General features: G+C 39.5%; 1 protein-coding gene across 1 annotated transcript in view; it reads left to right on the top strand.

The window, feature by feature from the left end:
• The first annotated feature begins 1,931 nt into the window (after positions 1-1,931).
• The window catches only part of sort1b (sortilin 1b), a 28,551-nt gene continuing 11,330 nt past the window's right edge, over positions 1,932-19,152 (top strand). The window contains exons 1-12 of the mRNA XM_060932032.1: positions 1,932-2,531; positions 6,926-6,985; positions 7,786-7,859; positions 8,006-8,108; positions 9,062-9,223; positions 11,332-11,405; positions 12,964-13,013; positions 15,971-16,098; positions 16,206-16,350; positions 16,890-17,045; positions 17,175-17,281; positions 18,616-18,718. Of these exons, the coding sequence (XP_060788015.1) occupies positions 2,196-2,531; positions 6,926-6,985; positions 7,786-7,859; positions 8,006-8,108; positions 9,062-9,223; positions 11,332-11,405; positions 12,964-13,013; positions 15,971-16,098; positions 16,206-16,350; positions 16,890-17,045; positions 17,175-17,281; positions 18,616-18,718 (1,498 nt within the window). The 5' untranslated portion in view covers positions 1,932-2,195. The remainder of the gene's footprint in view (positions 2,532-6,925; positions 6,986-7,785; positions 7,860-8,005; positions 8,109-9,061; positions 9,224-11,331; positions 11,406-12,963; positions 13,014-15,970; positions 16,099-16,205; positions 16,351-16,889; positions 17,046-17,174; positions 17,282-18,615; positions 18,719-19,152) is intronic.

Raw genomic sequence — 19,152 nt, 5'->3', positions numbered from 1 at the left:
CATCTTGTACACATCTTAAAGACACCAGGGCTGACTTTCCTTCCATCCATCCATTATCTGTAGCCACTTATCCTGTCCTACAGGGTCACAGGCAAAGCTGGAGCCTATCCCAGCTGACTATGGGCGAGAGGTGGGGTACACCCTGGTCATCACAGGGCTGACACATAGACACAGACAACCATTCACACTCACATTCACACCTACGATCAATTTAGAGTCACCAGTTAACCTAACCTGCATGTCTTTGGACTGTGGGGGAAACCGGAGCACCCGGAGGAAACCCACACGGACACGGGGAGAACATGCAAACTCCACACAGAAAGGTCCTCGTCGGCCGCTGGGCTCGAACCCGGACCTTCTTGCTGTGAGGCGACAGTACTAACTGCTACACCACCGTGCCACCAGCTGACTTTCCTGAAAAGCACAAAGGCCATTGTTAAATGGTTGCGCAAGCATCATATAAACTGATACGATCTTAACTTTTGGGAAATTGAGCCAGTGGTGGGATTTTTTCTTTCTTTTTTTTGTATCTTAAGATGGCAAGTAAAAACACTTCTTCATAGTTTGCTCCTTTTGTTTTCATGTTATTTTTTAATCAACATATGTATTATTATTATTATTATTATTATTATGTCACACATGCAAGTGTGTACATGTCTTTATGAATTGCTTGGAGACCAAACAACATGTTTCCATAAAAAGTTCAAATGTTTAACATTTTTTCAATCATTAAAACAGGTTTAACCAGAAGATTTGTTTTTATTTTTAACAAACAAACAGTGCCAATACAAATAAACAATCTTTGGGCCTCTACTACAAAAAGTACAAGTTAGAGTAAAGCTTTTTTTTTTTTTGTAATTATTAATTTTTTTCTTTTTTTTAACAGAAAGGAGTAAAAAAACAAACAAGAAACAAAAACAAACAAACAAAAAAAACCTAACATATAATGAATGCAGGTAATCAATTATGTAAAGAGTTAGCAGATCACCTATTCAATACTGTGCTAATAAGACACACCAGTCTGTCATTTTTTGAGTTTTTCTTAACTATATTTAGACTTAGAGTGTTTCCATTTCTAAGGAGAACAGAGAGAAAAAAGGTTGTAATTTTTGCCATTTTTGTTTATGAACAAAAAAAATTTGGCTTGCAAAATAAAAAAACTCACAACATGTTCCAGGGATTTCTTTTCAGGATTTTCATAATAGAAAAAAAAATATCTTTGATCCTAAGGGAGTAAGCCACATCCAAGTGATCAAAGAGGTACTTATTAAGGTCAATAAGAAAAAGTTCAGTCATTTGACATTCAAAGGACAGATGAGTCAAGGTTTCATCCACATTCCCACAGAAGGTACAAAAGCTCTGTATGTCTGCATAATTGGAGATAAACCCGTTCAGTGGTTATATGTTGTGAAGGATCTTAAAGTGAACCTCTTTTACTTTATTGCTAATGCAATATTTATTTGGCAAAAGCCAGGCTTTTTTCCAATCAATATCCTGAACAAAAGAACCCCAATAAAGTTTTCCCCAGGGGTGATTCTTTTTCTGGATTGAAAAATTCGGCGTGTCACATTTCTTATGAACCAGATCAACTCCATCCAAACATAAATTATATTGCAGTACACTGCTTGTACCAAAGGATAAATGTTTTTTTATAAGTTGGGCCAAGCCCGTGGGGATAGCCTTGATCAATAAGTTGAACTCCCTAAAATGTAATTATTAAATATTCCTCAGACAGGTCCGTGCTGATGACGTTGTTGTAGTCAGATACCCGGATGTTCTTGGAGCACCCAGGACTCTGTGCTTCCAATGAATGCGGTGCTCAGGATCGACATCTCAACCAAACAGGATAGAGCTCATACAAACCCTGAGCGCAACCCGACGGACCAATCATCATCGAGTCGGTCGCCACATCAGCCAATCAGCACGAGGGCTTTGCAAGGTGCATAGCTACTTTCATCGCCGTACCTTTCGTTACCTAGTTGGAGATCCGAGCGTGGTGGGTTTTAAACGATTACACGGTTTTTTTTTAATATATATAATTTTTACAGATTTGGAATAGTTTTAGTTCTGGTTTAAGAAGCGAGTTTTGTTTGCGTTAACTAATTTTATAGTGGAAGCCCGCTGAGGAGAGAGAGAGAGAGAGAGAGAGAGCGCACTCTCACTCAGTCAGTGTCACAGCTGCTGTGTTTGTGTTGATGTTGTGGGCAGCGGTGTCGGTGCCGGGTTACAGTCGCGATTTAGCAAAGACGCGTGGGAAAAAAAACCCACTGTATCAAAAAAATAATAATAAAATGGGCCGGCAGTGGCATTTTATTGTCGCATTATTTTTCCTCCCCGCGGTGTTCAGTGTGGATTTCGGCGGAGTGAGAGTGAACCGTCGCGCGCGCTCTGTTCACATGATTGTGGAGAGTCAGATCCGGTCGGATTTGTCACATCAGCATGCCGTGCAGAAGAGAAGCGCTGAAGATGGAGCGGACACCTGTAAAGGTCTACAGGGATACACAGCGAAATTATCCAACAACACACACAGTGTAAGTTTAAACCGGCTTTTCCAGTTACTCTTCCACTCGTCTGTCATTTAACCTTTTGGCTTTGTCAAACTCTCGGGCTCTTTAATGAACACTTACTGTGTGTTAATAATACAGTGATGTATCCATCGTCTGTTATTGCTCATTTTATATATATATATATATATATATATATATATATATATATATATATAAGAGCAATAATTGACGAATTAACTTGCTTTGAGTTAGCATGTTGCTAATTTACTTCACGAGTAATGGCTGATATCTCTCTCTCTCTCTCTCTCTATATATATATATATATATATATATATATATATATATATATATATATATATAATTTTTTTTAATTATTTTTATAACGGTTGTATTCCCCCCCCTCCAAATATGACGTTATAATATTAACCTTTTGGCTTTGTCAAACTCTCAGGCTCTTAATAAACACTTGTGTGTTAATAATACAGTGATGTATTCATCTATTATTGCTCTTATATATCAATAATAGACGAATTAAGACGAATTAACTTGCTTTGAGTTAGCATGTTGCTAATTTACTTCACAAGTAATGGCTGATATGTTTCTCTCTCTCTCTCTCTCTCTCTCTCTCTCTCTCATATATATACTATAATTTATTATTTTTATAACGGTTGCATCCCCCCCAATATGACGTTGTAATATTGTTCCTTAATAATAAATGGAAATGTTTCCTTGTGATCTGCACGCGCCCTGTTTTAAAACGCAAATTAAATCATCGTCTGGTTCTTCTCTTCCTCCTCCTCCATCTTCTTTTGCGCTTTACGATAACATCATTACTTTCACGTTGTTGTGGGTTAAGTATTACATTTTAGACGACACTCTGTGTAGATTTCTGCCATTAGTAACTCCTACTGAGACTATACTCCTGTGCTTGCTTTATGAGTTAGCATGCTGCTAATTTACTTCATGAGTAATAGCTGATGACATGTTTCTTTTTTCTTTACTTTCGTAAACCTTTAACCTGAGACGAGACTTCCGGTGAATCGGAGTCGAATTCACTGGATTCTGGAGCAGTTTATCTGACTGTCAGTTCTTATTCTTGTTCCTGTTCTTGGCAGAACGATCACATCTCCTCCTCCTCCTCCTCCCAAAGGCTTTCAAACCATGGCATGTGAAATCACTATTAAAGCGATTTGAGGCTTAAAGCTGTCAGTTTAGACTACAGTATTAATGGCCGCCTTCTTTCAGATTTGCGTCTGAGCTTGTTTTTAAATAACATTTCACTTAAGAATGACAAAAATGATTTTTTTTCCCTTCTAAAAAAAAAAGGGCAGAAAGCAAGCTGCATATTAATGGCCAACTGAGCCAACCTGCAGGGCAACTCCACAAACCTGCTCCTCTGTCTCTGAGCGCGTGTTTGTTTTAACCCCACTGGCAAAAATATTTTCAACACCCTGTTTGATTTCCCAGTTCACAATTTGTTTCTCTTTCAGTTCAGAGCTGCTCAAATGTCAGCGTCTGACTTCCAAGGCCGCTTGATGTAATTTTGTGCAGTTTAAATTGAGTCAGCTGGGGATGCGCTTGATGAGATTAGAGGCTTTATCTGCAATGTTCAAGGACTTTGAGGAAAAGAGTATTTTAATCTTGGGTACATGCTTTTAGACTTTTTGTTAAAACCATAACATCATGCATGCTTTGATGCGTAAGGAGTGTAAATCTTAAGACCCTTTCAAATGTTAGAAATGATTAAAGTACATATCACGGGTAAATTCAGGAGCAAGATCAATGTAATTCTCCTATTTTATATTAAATTTTGGTCAAATATCTGTCACATTCTGCATTCTCTGCTTTTTTTTTTTTACCTTGCGCAATACCAGAAAAATTCAGTTGAAATCAAGCCATTTGAGGCGATTTGGTCCGCCTCTGAAAAAAACTTGGCATTTGGATTTCCCGGCAAACATTGATTTTCGTGACGTCGCGTGCGGGACACCTCCCTCTGAATCCTACGTCAGTGCTGGTTTGTTTATGAGAAAACGACCTGGTGGTTTTCTGCAAATTTCTTCAACGTTATCGCGTAATTATTAAAAAGGTTAACAGATGTATCGTAGGAGGGTGTAGCAACACTAATCTTGATGGGATTAGTACTCATCGTTTCCCAAAAGACCGGACAATGAGAGAGAAATGGGAGCGCTTGGTCTACGCAGGCTGTGCACTGAAACCGTGCAAAGCTCTCGCAGCCTGCTGGCGCTTCCGCAGGTAACGTCACGAATCTGGCTCCAGACTTCCTTGGGATTTTTCCAGACACATTTTTTTTTTCTGCTGTAGACAGATGGCCTTGTGCAAAATTACCCTTCTGGATGAGTGTGTAAAGGGACATACTTTCATATAAAAATACCTGAAATTGGTCCAGAATATGCACTTTAACCCGTCCCAGAATCCAGTTCGTTGTTTTTGTTTACATAAGGGCCATTGCATTTTGAAAGCGTGCTACTCTGCTAGCTCTCTTCGTGTACGTTCACCTAGCAGAGTACGAAGCCTTGACAAGAAAACTTTTTGCTAATAAAAATAGACATAATTTTGAACACAATATGCCTGATGTTTTTTTTCCTTCCTGGTCCGTTACAATGGAATAACCATGCAAAAATGGGATGGATTGATAAAAAGAGTTTGAAATATAACTACTTTGACAAAATATCTTCAATTTCACATTTCGGTTTATGATCTATGGCCTAGGATGTCACGTTGTTGTAGTTTTTTTTGTTTGTTTGTTTGTTTTATTTCCCCCAAATGCAACACAGTGGAATATCAAATCAATGACATCAAAAATGGTGACTCAGTACTTGGTGCAGAGGCTTCTGGGAAGGGTGAGCTGGCCCCTTTAACCCTCATCCTACCATGCTATTTTACACCTTAATCTTACCATGTGGGGTCCGTTTGGACCCCAATACTTTTCTTTAAAATTAAAGCTTATAAAGACAAAATCACCAGATAAGTTTTGTTCAGAACAACTTGTATTAATAACAGCAATACACTAAAGGGCCCAAGGCATAAAGAACACACTTAACCTTCATCCTACCAGCCAATTTTACATACACAAACTACCAGGCGGGGTCCGTATGGACCCCAGGAGGGAATACCTTGAAATCAATGCAGTAAGAACCAATTCAATGCAGCAAACAGACATAACTTTATTGAAGAACAAAATCCACTATGGCTGAATATCAATGATGTATTATAAATGCAATAACATTGAAATAATATTGCAATAACTAGCATACATGTAGCAAATTATAGCGCCACCAAAAAAATTGGCATTATATACATGATTTTTGCAGCTCATGCAGCTGTAAAACATTCTGGATTACAACTTAGGTCTTTTCTTACAGAATTTAAAACAAAAAAGTAATTGTAAAATAATTTAGGGCTTTTGTTTTGCAGCCTGTGCTTATTGCAGCAGTGGGGTCCACACGGACCCCAAGAAGGAATGCCTTGGTAGTTTCATTATGGAACATAAAAGAAATAAAAGAAGTTAACTTTCAGTGTGCTATTCAGTTATAAAATGAAAGACAGATAAACTTTACTCTGGGGTCCGGTTGGACCCCAGTAACAAATTAATTATACCTTCACAATGCAAAAAGCTGATCTTCCGGTGCTTTAGTGTTTTAATTAAGACATAAATTCTGACAAATTCATAAAACGGTGAGGCAGTATGTCACATATTTTTAAAATGGCAAACAAACATATAGGTGCGGGGTCCAGATGGACCCCACTTGGTAGGATGAAGGTTAAGCATCAAGTTAATGTGATAAGCCTTTATCATATCTAACAACGAAATAATTTTAACTAAAAATCAGTTGATTTGTGTGGTACCATCAAGAATATATGTTTGTACATTTTAGTACAATTCTGTTTCTTGGAATGGTGCATGTGGTTTAACGTTAATGAGCTTTTAATCAAGAGCTTTAAAGGTACATCGTGTACCCTTGAGGGTACCACCCTAGCGACAAGGAAAAGTACACTTTGGCTCCTTTTATTTCTGGGAATGCAGAGTTTGAGCTTGATAGTATTCATAGACCCTGACCTATTTGCATTAGCATGAGGATGTTTTAAATGGAGCCTACAAAGCTCTTTGTAACTCACTCTGGATAAGAGTGCCTGCTAAAAGCTGTAAATTTAAAATAGTTATGAAATTTAATAACATTTAACGACATTGTTATAAGAGTAACTTCCAATTAGGGCCCAGTTGGTCGTCCCCCCCCAAAAAAAAAAAAATACTGGTTGCAAATGTATAACGTGATGCTTGCTGCACTGTTTAGCAATTAGGTTTGTGCTATAGTTCATTTTTAATGATCTTTTTTTTCTGTTTTGCTATTGCTTCAATCAGTGTTTAGTATTGTTAAAAATGTATTTCTCATTTGCAGAACACATTTAATGATCTCAGTGGATCAGTGGCTCTGGCCTGGATAGGAGATGGAACAGGGGTGAGTTTATAATCTTTGTGAATGAATCCATGTTTAATATATACTGGGGTTTAAGTTTATTTTAATGAAGTAAATGATGTACCGTGAAGTTATTCTTACACCAGGATCAGTTGATAATTGTCCTAGTGACGATTTGTTTGATAATGCATAACTTAACCTGAATAGACATATTTTTGTTTCTAGACACAAATATGTTATGGTCAATATTACTGCAACTTTTTTTGGGGGGGGGGTAAATAGCCTGAATCATTATTTTAGTTCTCAGTATAAGAAAACAGCTCTGTCGGTACATTGAGGAAGTGGTCCAAGAATTGCCTTCTTGTAAATTGAAAGCTTTCACACAGGCTGGTCATCAGTTTAGCAGTGTGGTTAAGCTGCAAGCACATTGCTTCCTGTATGAGAAGCTCTGACAGCACAAAATATTCATAAAGCAGTGAATTAGTTCATGACCATTTGTCCTCCTTCATAGCTTGATGAACGAGGTTGTGCTACTCAATTATACTTTTTTTTTTTTCCCCCCATGAGTACAGAAGAAAATGTTGCAATTTTCTAAAGTAATGTCCATTACTCTATCCCCTCATTATATAGAGCTGTATAGAAAGCTGTTGGCTTTATATAGTTTTAGTGTCCTGGACCTATGTAATTTCCATGTGTAGCTACAGTCATCAAATTATAGCTTCGTTACACTCTGTTTTTCTGTAAGATTATAAGACTTGTATTATTGTGTCTGTGCTATGGAGATTTGCAGACTGTTGGTCCTCGGTAGTGCAAATTAAATTCTCTCTTTTTCTCCGTGGCAGGTCGTGCTGGCCTTGACTACCTTTCAGATTCCCATTTTCTTGATGCGATTTGGCCAGTCCAAACTTTATAGAAGGTGAGCTACATCTTAATATGGCCAGATTTGCATGTTTCTTATTTAACTGCATCCCTGCATGTGATTTTTGTTGAACATGCTTTCCATTAAAAATTCCTTTTTAACATCTGCATGTCTGTATCTCTATTTTTCTTTGCCTGGACCAGTGAGGACTACGGAAAGACATTTCAGGACGTCACATATCTTATTAATAACACGTTTATCAGTACTGAGTTTGGGATTGCCATTGGCCCTGAGAATTCTGGGAAGGTGAGAGGTGGTTCAAGTAATGTCCAGAATTTGGTAACTGATCTTAAAGGAACAGTCTACCGTACTTCCATAATGAAATATGCTCTTATCTGAATTGAGACGAGCTGCTCCGTACCTCTCCGAGCTTTGCGCGACCTCCCAGTCAGTCAGACGCGCTGTCACTCCTGTTAGCAATGTAGCTAGGCTCAGTATGGCCAACGGTATTTTTTGGGGCTGTAGTTAGATGCGACCAAACTCTTCCGCGTTTTTCCTGTTTACATAGGTTTATATGACCAGTGATATGAAACAAGTTCAGTTACACAAATTGAAACGTAGCGATTTTCTATGCTATGGAAAGTCCGCACTATAATGACAGGCGTACTAACACCTTCTGCGCGCTTCGGCAGCGCATTGATATCTGAGCTCCGTATCAATGCGCTGTCGAAGCGCGCAGAAGGTGTTAGTACGCCTGTCATTATAGTGCGCACTTTCCATAGCATAGAAAATCGCTACGTTTCAATTTGTGTAACTGAACTTGTTTCATATCACTGGTCATATAAACCTATGTAAACAGGAAAAACGCGGAAGAGTTTGGTCGCATCTAACTACAGCCCCAAAAAATACCGTTGGCCATACTGAGCCTAGCTACATTGCTAACAGGAGTGACAGCACGTCTGACTGACTGGGAGGTCGCGCATAGCTCGGAGAGGTACGGAGCAGCTCGTCTCAATTCAGATAAGAGCATATTTCATTATGGAAGTACGGTGGACTGTTCCTTTAAACAGTTAAAAGTTAATTACCATGCATCAAATATTCATTCCTTTTGACATTAAACACTATATATGCAGGAAGGTTTAACAAGCTTAAATACTACTATACTTAAACGTTAGCACAAATACAGCAGGGAGAATCTGAACATTAGTACTTCCATTAATGGTGCTTTTTGGTTGTTTAAATTCTGCCTTTATTTCTAGGTGATCCTTACAGGAGATGTGTCTGGAAGCAGCGGATCCAGGATCTTCCTGTCCACTGACTTTGGGAACAGCTTTGCTCCTTCAGACCTGCCTTTCAACCCTCGCATGCAGATTATGTATAACCCCCAAAATCCCAGTGTCCTCGTGGCCATTAGTGTCAAGGTGAGGGAGAGGATTGTGGTGCACACATTTTATAACCGCTTCCCTGCAAAATCGCCCCAGTTCAGTTATATTGTCTCATTTACACAACTACAACTATGACCTTCTTGGTTTTATCATCACGCATATTGCATGTTCTTCTCCATGTGCTCAGATTTATCAAGCACAGATGGTGCTGGAGAACTTTTGGGATTGCTGTTGTATTTCTTGTTCCCCTCCCTCCACTCCCTCCCTCCCTCCCTCCACTCCAGAGCAGCCCGAAGAATTCTTTGAATGCTTTTTATAATATATTTGCTGCAGAGCTAGAGCAGCAGTTTTGGGGTGTGTCCTTTTAAATGCCTTTAGACCAGTAACAGGCTTGCCCTAGATTTCCAGTTTCAATTTTTTTCCCCAATTCCTTCAGGCAATTCAAGTCCAGCAGTTATGACGAAGCCTGCCTGTCGAGTTTTAACATTTAAAATGTCTGTTGTCCTCTCCACTCCCTACAAATGTTTTCATGTATCTCGATGGACACAATATTCAGACTGAGCAGCATAACGGTGGCTTTTATTTATTTATTTTTTTTAAATACACGTTTTAGTTTAGGCGGCACGGTAGTGTAGTGGTTAGCACTGTCGCCTCACAGCAAGAAGGTCCGGGTTCGAGCCCCGTGGCCGGCGAGGGCCTTTCTGTGCGGAGTTTGCATGTTCTCCCCGTGTCCGCGTGGGTTTCCTCCGGGTGCTCCGGTTTCCCCCACAGTCCAAAGACATGCAGGTTAGGCTAACTGGTGACTCTAAATTGACCGTAGGTGTGAATGGTTGTCTGTGTCTATGTGTCAGCCCTGTGATGACCTGGCGACTTGTCCAGGGTGTACCCCGCCTTTCGCCCGTAGTCAGCTGGGATAGGCTCCAGCTTGCCTGCGACCCTGTAGAACAGGATAAAGCGGCTAGAGATAATGAGATGAGATGAGACGTTTTAGTTTTAAGTCATTATTCACTAATTAGTCCTGCTTGCAAAGTGTGCTTAGACCCCAGTCATCACTACCTGTGATTTTATATTATTTAGGGGGAAGCCATGGCCAAATGCTTAGAGTAACAGCTTTGGTACCAAAAGGTCACTGGTACGATTCCCTGAACCAGCAGGATTGGCTCAAGTGCCCTTGAGCAAGGTACCTAACCCCCAGCTGCTCCAGCAAGTGTGGTGGCGTACCTTGTATCTGATTAGCCAAAGAAAAACTGATGATGCAGTTATCAGTTCGGACAAGAACCCAGCCATAATTAAAAATAAAAATAAAATATTATGTCTGGTGTTATACCACAGTGCTGTTTAACTCTTGAACCTAGTTGGTCAGAAGGTTTTTTTTATTTTTTTTTATTGCATGTTATAATCCAAACAATATTAATCTGCTCCTTCTAATACATTATTGTTTCGAAAGTAATAACTCACAGGGTCTTGTATGATGGACTTGTATAATCTAAATCTAATAATAAACCGATTAAGTGATGCTGTTATTTAACAAAGATCTAAACTTTGTTTGGAGACGTTTATAACTTTGGAGTCTTGGATGTCAGCGCGTTGTAACAGCCAGTAAGGTTTCCGCCATGATAAAGTCTTCAGGACAGGAGTTTGGAGTTTAGTGCTGCAAGTTGTGGCTTTTTTTTTTTTTGTCTTATTAACCTCATGAAAGAGAAAAAGAGAGGCTGGTGAGGGAATGAAGGAATGTTTATCAGTCGCTATAATGTGAGTAGCTAACTTGTCTTGTGGATGTTCCACAATATTAAACGCAAGTATAAACTGTTGAAAAGCATTGTTTTGTTTATTAACATTTTTAAAAATGGCAATCATTGTAAAATTGCTGTGATATAGGAGGAATAAAGCATTTGCTGTTACTGGAAAATAATCCAGATTGGCATGGCAATAATACCTCTGCTTCATGTTAGGCAGCGTCACGTCATTTTGTTGTGGATTATTTTCCTTTAAACACTTGGCTCACTGTGTTTTATTCCTTATTTATTAAGCTTCTAGTGAAACAAATACAATTAATACGGCATTGTACTCTTCGTGAATGTTTCTTTTCATGTATGAGCTTACAAAATAAGTTTTTGTTTGTTTTGTTTTTTCTGGTATTTTAGAATGAACTCTGGATTTCAGAAGATTTCGCTGTGAACTGGAAGAAACTCTACGAGACTGTGTGTGTGGTGAAATGGTAAGAGCCATTTGAGCCTAGATGGCCCTGACTTCAGTTACAAAAATAAACGCTCCAATGTCGCTCTTGTAGCGCAAAGGTGATAAACACTCTGCTAAGTCATCTCGTTTCCTACTTGACACAATCTCATTAAATCTGATGAGAGTCTTTTTAAGGAAATCGCTTCAAGTCCATTCAGAGGAATTGTACAGCCTTTCCTTTTAAGAGAAGAAATATTTTCAAGTGTTGTCCTTTCACGAACAGGAACATGATCTGGGGCAGGATGAACATCAGTACTCTGAAAGAATGTATTGTGAAACAAATGTTTGACCAGAATGTGCAAGTCAGGGACACGCGTAACTGCTGTCTTTGTTTAACTTACTGTGTATCAAACAAAGGGCCAATAGCAGGACTGTTTACATTTTGATTTTCATTGTGTGTTTACCTCTGTGGTGAAAATATTCTGCTGCCCTGTCGCCAGTGCAAACTCCACAGACCGATAGACGTGTCCTTGCCTAGAACAGCTTGTGAAATAGGTCAGGATCAGGTAGTCAGCTCTGCCAATACAAGCTGCGGTGCTAAGGAAACTTCTGAAAAGAGCATTTGACACCCAGGTGTGTGAGAAGGCTCACATAGCCTTCCTGCGTTTCGCCAATCAGGCGTCAGACTGCGATGCCAAGTTCCTTTTAGATCTGTGGAGCTGTGTGTGAAGATCTCATTTATTTATAGATCATTTGCTAGAGCATTAACACAAGAAATGTATCGGTTTAAAAAAAAAATCCAGTTCAGAAAAACGTTTGTGTGCTAGGAGAGCTCTTGAGTTTATGTAAATTTTACAAATACAAGGACTCACTAATGTACATGTCATACGGTGTATATTGGCATGAGTTACAGTAATTATTTTTTTTTTATATGGACAGCTTATTGGTTTCAATTGCACGCGCACACCTATTTTAATTTTTTTTTTCATAATATTAATCACTTGAAAGAAAGCAATCCAGAATGTGAAGCTACATGACTGGCAGATTTAACACACGCCACATTTAGGAGTCGTTATACCTGTGCCAGTAATTTATGGCTGATTTGCCATTTATGAACATACATGCACGAGTATGAAGAAAATCAGCATCGCAGAAACGTCTGTGAATGTGGCTGGAATTTTTAGTTTGTTTTTTTTTTATGTATGAAAAACATTTCCACACAGCTTTTACTAAAATATTGATCGATGAATGAATCCCAGTTATGTCTAAAAGTTTGAGTTACTTAAGCTGCCTGCCACCTCGCAATGGAAGTAGTCACGCTAGAGCAAAACTGCAGTTAGTAGTTCGCTGTGCTAAATAAATCTACTTGCAGTTAATTAACTTGGAATAACTACTAACCAACACCCAAGTCCATTGTTTAAGCTTGTGGCCCATGGATTCTCCTTTCAAGAGAGGAGCGCAGAATTTGCTTTCTGTTTCTTTCACGCACGCTCTTTTTCTTCCAGCAACCAAATTCAGGAAATTTGTTTATAGTAAAATAAAGCGGTGATGTGGACTGCACATCTTTAACTTTGGGAATTGTGGGTATGTCTTTGCAGGGGAGAAGACAACACACTCTTCTTCTCCACCAACCTGAATGGATCCTGCAGTGAGTAACATTTATTGTTGCAGTGTTTACCGATGGTGTGGCGGGACGGGAAGGTGTGAAAGTGTTTCCTGACTGGAAAGCTATTCTATGTGGATGGCTATAAATTAATGCTTATAAAGGAGTTTCTAAAAGTTTCATTCCCTGACCCAGGTTTTGGCATCAAACATGATAATTTGATCACAGTATTGGATCATGAATCTGTTTACAGAGCCATAAAATTGTGAGGCATTATATTGTAGCTGTCATTGTAATGGCCAATTTAATCACAGTCCATTTTAATCACCCCTTTTCTCCTGCCTGATGAACTCCTGGCGTATGAGACAAAATGACATGATCCGTGGCAACTAAATGGTTTTAGTGACCTGTTTTCATGATTGCTGGAGTATTTTTATTTTTCATAAAATAAGCGCAAATGCTACTAAATATGGCAAATATTGGTCATTATCATGTTATTTGGGCTGGAATTTGATCAGAGGGAGATGGTAAACCCTCCATACTGCTGATCCAGATGGAAATAAAATCTCAGTCGTATCTGTAAAAGAGAAAATTATCCCAACTTGAATACCCCAAATGAATAGGGTTAAATTGTGTGTTCCTGTTATTTGGCCACATTGTATTTCCTTGTAATTAACTTATTTAATGTACAGGTGTCTGTATAGCATGCTTGATGCAGAAGTCGTAGTGTTATGTGACCGTGCATGCAGCTTTCTAATGATAGAATTTCCTGGGGGGGAATATCCAGGGTGTTTGAAAAAATGTGATATTATTTGAGATGTAAATATCCCTGAAACTACATAGTCTCGGCAAATGAAATGGAACAGGCTTAATGTTGAGCAATATAAAATTTATTCCTCAAAATTTGAATGAGAAATTCAAAGGTATGTGGATTCCATGAGCGATTTCACAAATTTTCAATATACGTGCTGCCTGACACACACACAGCCTTCCTCTTTGATCTTTTTGTGCCGTGTCCAAATCTGCATTGCAGTTGGTGCATTTTTAGAGAATTCTCTCATAAATGCACGCTGCACAGTCTTGTTCGACTGTGTTCGAGTGTACTCTAACACTCAGAACGCCTTTTCCAGTGAATGGCATTTCTATACCTAAAAAGATAAAAAACAAAAAAACATTAAACATAAAATTTTGACTTGTTTCCACACATGCTGTTAAAAGTTGAGGTCAATTGAACGAGAACTGGCAAAGTTATTAGACTGTGAAATGATATCAAATTTTTTGAAACACCCTGTGTGTGTGTGTGTGTGTGTGTGTGTGTGTGTGTGTATATAATATTTACAATCCCGATTCCAAAAAAGTTGGGACAAAGAACAAATTGTAAATAAAAACGGAATGCAATGATGTGGAAGTTTCAAAATTCCATATTTTATTCAGAATAGAACATAGATGACATATCAAATGTTTAAACTGAGAAAATGTATCATTTAAAGAGAAAAATTAGGTGATTTTAAATTTCATGACAACAACACATCTCAAAAAAGTTGGGACAAGGCCATGTTTACCACTGTGAGACATCCCCTTTTCTCTTTACAACAGTCTGTAAACGTCTGGGGACTGAGGAGACAAGTTGCTCAAGTTTAGGGATAGGAATGTTAACCCATTCTTGTCTAATGTAGGATTCTAGTTGCTCAACTGTCTTAGGTCTTTTTTGTCGTATCTTCCGTTTTATGATGCGCCAAATGTTTTCTATGGGTGAAAGATCTGGACTGCAGGCTGGCCAGTTCAGTACCCGGACCCTTCTTCTACGCAGCCATGATGCTGTAATTGATGCAGTATGTGGTTTGGCATTGTCATGTTGGAAAATGCAAGGTCTTCCCTGAAAGAGACGTCGTCTGGATGGGAGCATATGTTGCTCTAGAACCTGGATATACCTTTCAGCATTGATGGTGTCTTTCCAGATGTGTAAGCTGCCCATGCCACACGCACTAATGCAACCCCATACCATCAGAGATACAGGCTTCTGAACTGAGCGCTGATAACAACTTGGGTCGTCCTTCTCCTCTTTAGTCCGAATGACACGGCGTCCCTGATTTCCATAAAGAACTTCAAATTTTGATTCGTCTGACCACAGAACAGTTTTCCACTTTGCCACAGTCCATTTTAAATGAGCCTTGGCCCAGAGAAGACGTCTGCGCTTCTGGATCATGTTTAGATACGGCTTCTTCTTTGAACTATAGAGTTTTAGCTGGCAACGGCGGATGGCACGGTGAATTGTGTTCACAGATAATGTTCTCTGGAAATATTCCTGAGCCCATTTTGTGATTTCCAATACAGAAGCATGCCTGTATGTGATGCAGTGCCGTCTAAGGGCCCGAAGATCACGGGCACCCAGTATGGTTTTCCGGCCTTGACCCTTACGCGCAGAGATTCTTCCAGATTCTCTGAATCTTTTGATGATATTATGCACTGTAGATGATGATATGTTCAAACTCTTTGCAATTTTACACTGTCGAACTCCTTTCTGATATTGCTCCACTATTTGTCGGTGCAGAATTAGGGGGATTGGTGATCCTCTTCCCATCTTTACTTCTGAGAGCCGCTGCCACTCCAAGATGCTCTTTTTATACCCAGTCATGTTAATGACCTATTGCCAATTGACCTAATGAGTTGCAATTTGGTCCTCCAGCTGTTCCTTTTTTGTACCTTTAACTTTTCCAGCCTCTTATTGCCCCTGTCCCAACTTTTTTGAGATGTGTTGCTGTCATGAAATTTCAAATGAGCCAATATTTGGCATGAATTTTCAAACTGTCTCACTTTCGACATTTGATATGTTGTCTATATTCTATTGTGAATACAATATCAATTTTTGAGATTTGTAAATTATTGCATTCTGTTTTTATTTACAATTTGTACTTTGTCCCAACTTTTTTGGAATCGGGGTTGTACATGTGTGTGTGTGTGTGTGTGTATTTTATGTATGAAATTGTGCTTTTCTTTTTCAGATGACCGAGGGGAGCTTGTCCTGATGAAATCAGTAGACTATGGCAAGACGTTTAAGGCAGTTGCTGAAAAGATTTTTTCCTTTGGGATTGGTGGCCGTTTCCTGTTCGCCTCAGTCATGACTGGGACAGTAAGCATTACACTTCCACGTGCACAGTTTTAATTCCATCAGAGTTGCATGTAGTGTGTCATGTATGAAATCATGGACTGGGCCTAAATGCATATTTGTGCACTTAGGGAATGATGCGGGCGATCCATGTGTCCACAGACCAGGGTAAGGAGTGGAACATGGCTCAGCTTCCACCTGTAGGCCATGAACAGTTCTACTCTATACTGGCAGCCAACGATGAAATGGTCTTTATGCATGTAGATGAACCTGGGGGTAAGTGCCCCCCCCCGACAAATTGCCTATGAACAGTGCCAGATCCATGCAAATGCTTCATCTGTTGTTGCAAAGTAGCAGCAAGTACTCTAGTGCCACAATGTTTTTCCCATGATGAGCATGTTAATACTTAATTAATGCAGGTGGCTTTGTCCAAAGAGCAAGTAAATCATGCCAGAGGATGTGTCTATCTCAGTGGCTTAGAAGGCCTCGGACACATTTTATTAGCTATATGAATTAGCTGCTGAGCAATAATATCAATATTACAGTAGCTCATGTTACGTTAGAGAGCTATCTAGCTCCATACGTTGATCTACAGTTATCTTTATATTGTGATAATGCGTTGAAGTAAAAAATGGACAGTGGCCTATTGGTAAGAATTGAGAGAACATATATTGCAGTCGGTCAGCATATGTGCAAATATGCTGTTTTAATTAAAGCTGTAAAGACTTTAATATAGGAAATAATATCATGGAATAATGCTATTAAGAATATAAGGTAGAGTTATTAAAGCTCATGTATCATCCTGCTGTCCTCAGACACTGGCTTTGGCACCATCTATGTGTCAGACAGTAGGGGCATGGTGTACTCCAAATCTCTGGAACGCCACCTCTACACGGCTACAGGCGGTGACAACGACTTCACAAACGTCACGTCACTCAGAGGAGTGTTCATGACTAGTGTACTAGCTGAAGGTAGGACTGTTATACAAGATGATAGTTGGATTATTTATTTATTTTTTTTAATGGCAAGATTAGTCAAATTGGTTTTCGAACCCGCTTGACTAGACTACTGCTTGATTCCCCCCTCCCCTACTCTTGTAGACAGCTCTGTGCAGACGGTGGTGACGTTTGATCAGGGAGGAGAGTGGGTGCCCTTGAAGAAACCAGAGAACAGCCAATGTGATTCCACAGCTAAAGATAAAAATAAGGTGAGGGTCTGTGAAAGATAGATTGTTGATTAATTGCTGAACAGCACTTTACAGTATCGTAGAAATATGCAGGAAGTTATTTAAAGCTACAGAATGTCCGTTTTAGGAATTTTGCCCTCTCTGGGGTGGAAAAAAATGCTATTCTAAGCTAATCACGGAAGAACTTTTGATAACATGGGTTGTGCTGTACTCTTCCTTCACTGTGTGTATTAATCTCACAGCTGCAAGTCGACATATATTCAGATAGAATTCACGGCTGTTTCTCAAACTGCACACTAAGTAGTATACTGAAATAGTAATGGCGCCAGTGGTGGAGTGATGACATATTCGGTATAGTCGTATGCAGTTTGGGATTCAGCCCAAGTATTTATCACAGTTGATAACTTTTGAAATATGAAAATGCAAAGAATTTCACCAGCACCTCCTGTTAGTCACTAGTTAGCAAAACCACTTCATAATGATATACATTCCACAATAAATAAATCACGAGGATGACCATTCACTAGTTTTCTACCAAATTGGGGAATAAATAAATGGCTCATCAATTCAACTAGCTAAAATGTATCTCTTGTAATGTAGTACTCTATTTTCTCCACTCTCTCACTTCCATTTGCTTTGCTGCCGCCCCCCTCCAGCCAGTCACTGTGTAGTCAGGCGTCTTTTGTGCCTGATGACGTTCTTTTGTGTCATGATGACTTTTGACAAATCTGAGCTGGCATATGTGACACGCATGCAAACTTTTAGCTAGTTACAACCCAACGCCGCAGCTCAGGAACATGAAGCGCTTTTGTCTCTCCTCATTTTCAACAAAAATCACTATGTACTTAAATAATTGGTCTGGTTCTGTTGCATGAAAAAGTGAATTTTCTAAAACATAATAAATATACCCGTAAGGGCGGCACGGTGGTGTAGTGGTTAGTGCTGTCACCCCACAGCAAGAAGGTCCTGGGTTCGAGCCCCGGGGCCGGTGAGGGCCTTTCTGTGTGGAGTTTGCATGTTCTCCCCGTGTCCGCGTGGGTTTCCTCCGGGTGCTCCGGTTTCCCCCACAGTCCAAAGACATGCAGGTTAGGTTAACTGGTGACTCTAAATTGACCGTAGGTGTGAATGGTTGTCTGTGTCTATGTGTCAACACCTGGCGACTTGTCCAGGGTGTACCCCGCCTTTCGCCCATAGTCAGCTGGGATAGGCTCCGGCTTGCCTGCGACCCTGTAGAACAGGATAAAGCGGCTAGAGATAATGAGATGAGATAATAAATATAAGTGGAAGTGTATCTAATGTACAGTATATTTTGTATTTTTTTTTAATTAATCTGCTTTTCTTTTCTTTCCCTACAGTGTAGTCTTCACATTCATGCTTCTTATAGTATCTCCATGAAGCTTAATGTTCCACTGCTGCCTCTGACTGAGCCTAATGCTCTAGGACTGATAATTGCTCATGGTATTGTTCTAATACACATTTGCACACACATGCATACACTCGCAGAGTTTGTAAGCGCTCCCATATCGAGAATAAATTCACATGGTCAGAGAGTAGGCTGCAGGTTTGCAAAACTGGTTCGGTTCAAGGAACAGAGTTCTGCTCTGAAGGCAAAGAATTCAAGGACATGGGAGTGCTGTCATTTTTTTTTTTAAAGATTTTTTTTGATAAAAAAAATCTTTTTTTCTTTAAGATTTAAAAAAATCTTTAAGTTTTTGGAACCTTTATTGGATAGTACAGTGTAGAGACAGGAAATGAGCAGGAGAGAGAGATGGGGAGGGATCGGGAAATTGAACCTGGAGTTCAGTTGGAATTGAACCCGGGTCCCTGGATTTATGGTATGGCGCCTTATCCAACTGAGCCATGACGCCCCCAGTGCTGTCATTTTCTTGCCA

This window comes from Neoarius graeffei, chromosome 10 (genome assembly GCF_027579695.1).
Source record: "Neoarius graeffei isolate fNeoGra1 chromosome 10, fNeoGra1.pri, whole genome shotgun sequence".
NCBI classification, from domain to species: domain Eukaryota; kingdom Metazoa; phylum Chordata; class Actinopteri; order Siluriformes; family Ariidae; genus Neoarius; species Neoarius graeffei.
The sequence above is the reverse complement of the archived record's forward strand: the minus strand, read 5'-3'. Positions and strand labels throughout refer to the sequence as shown.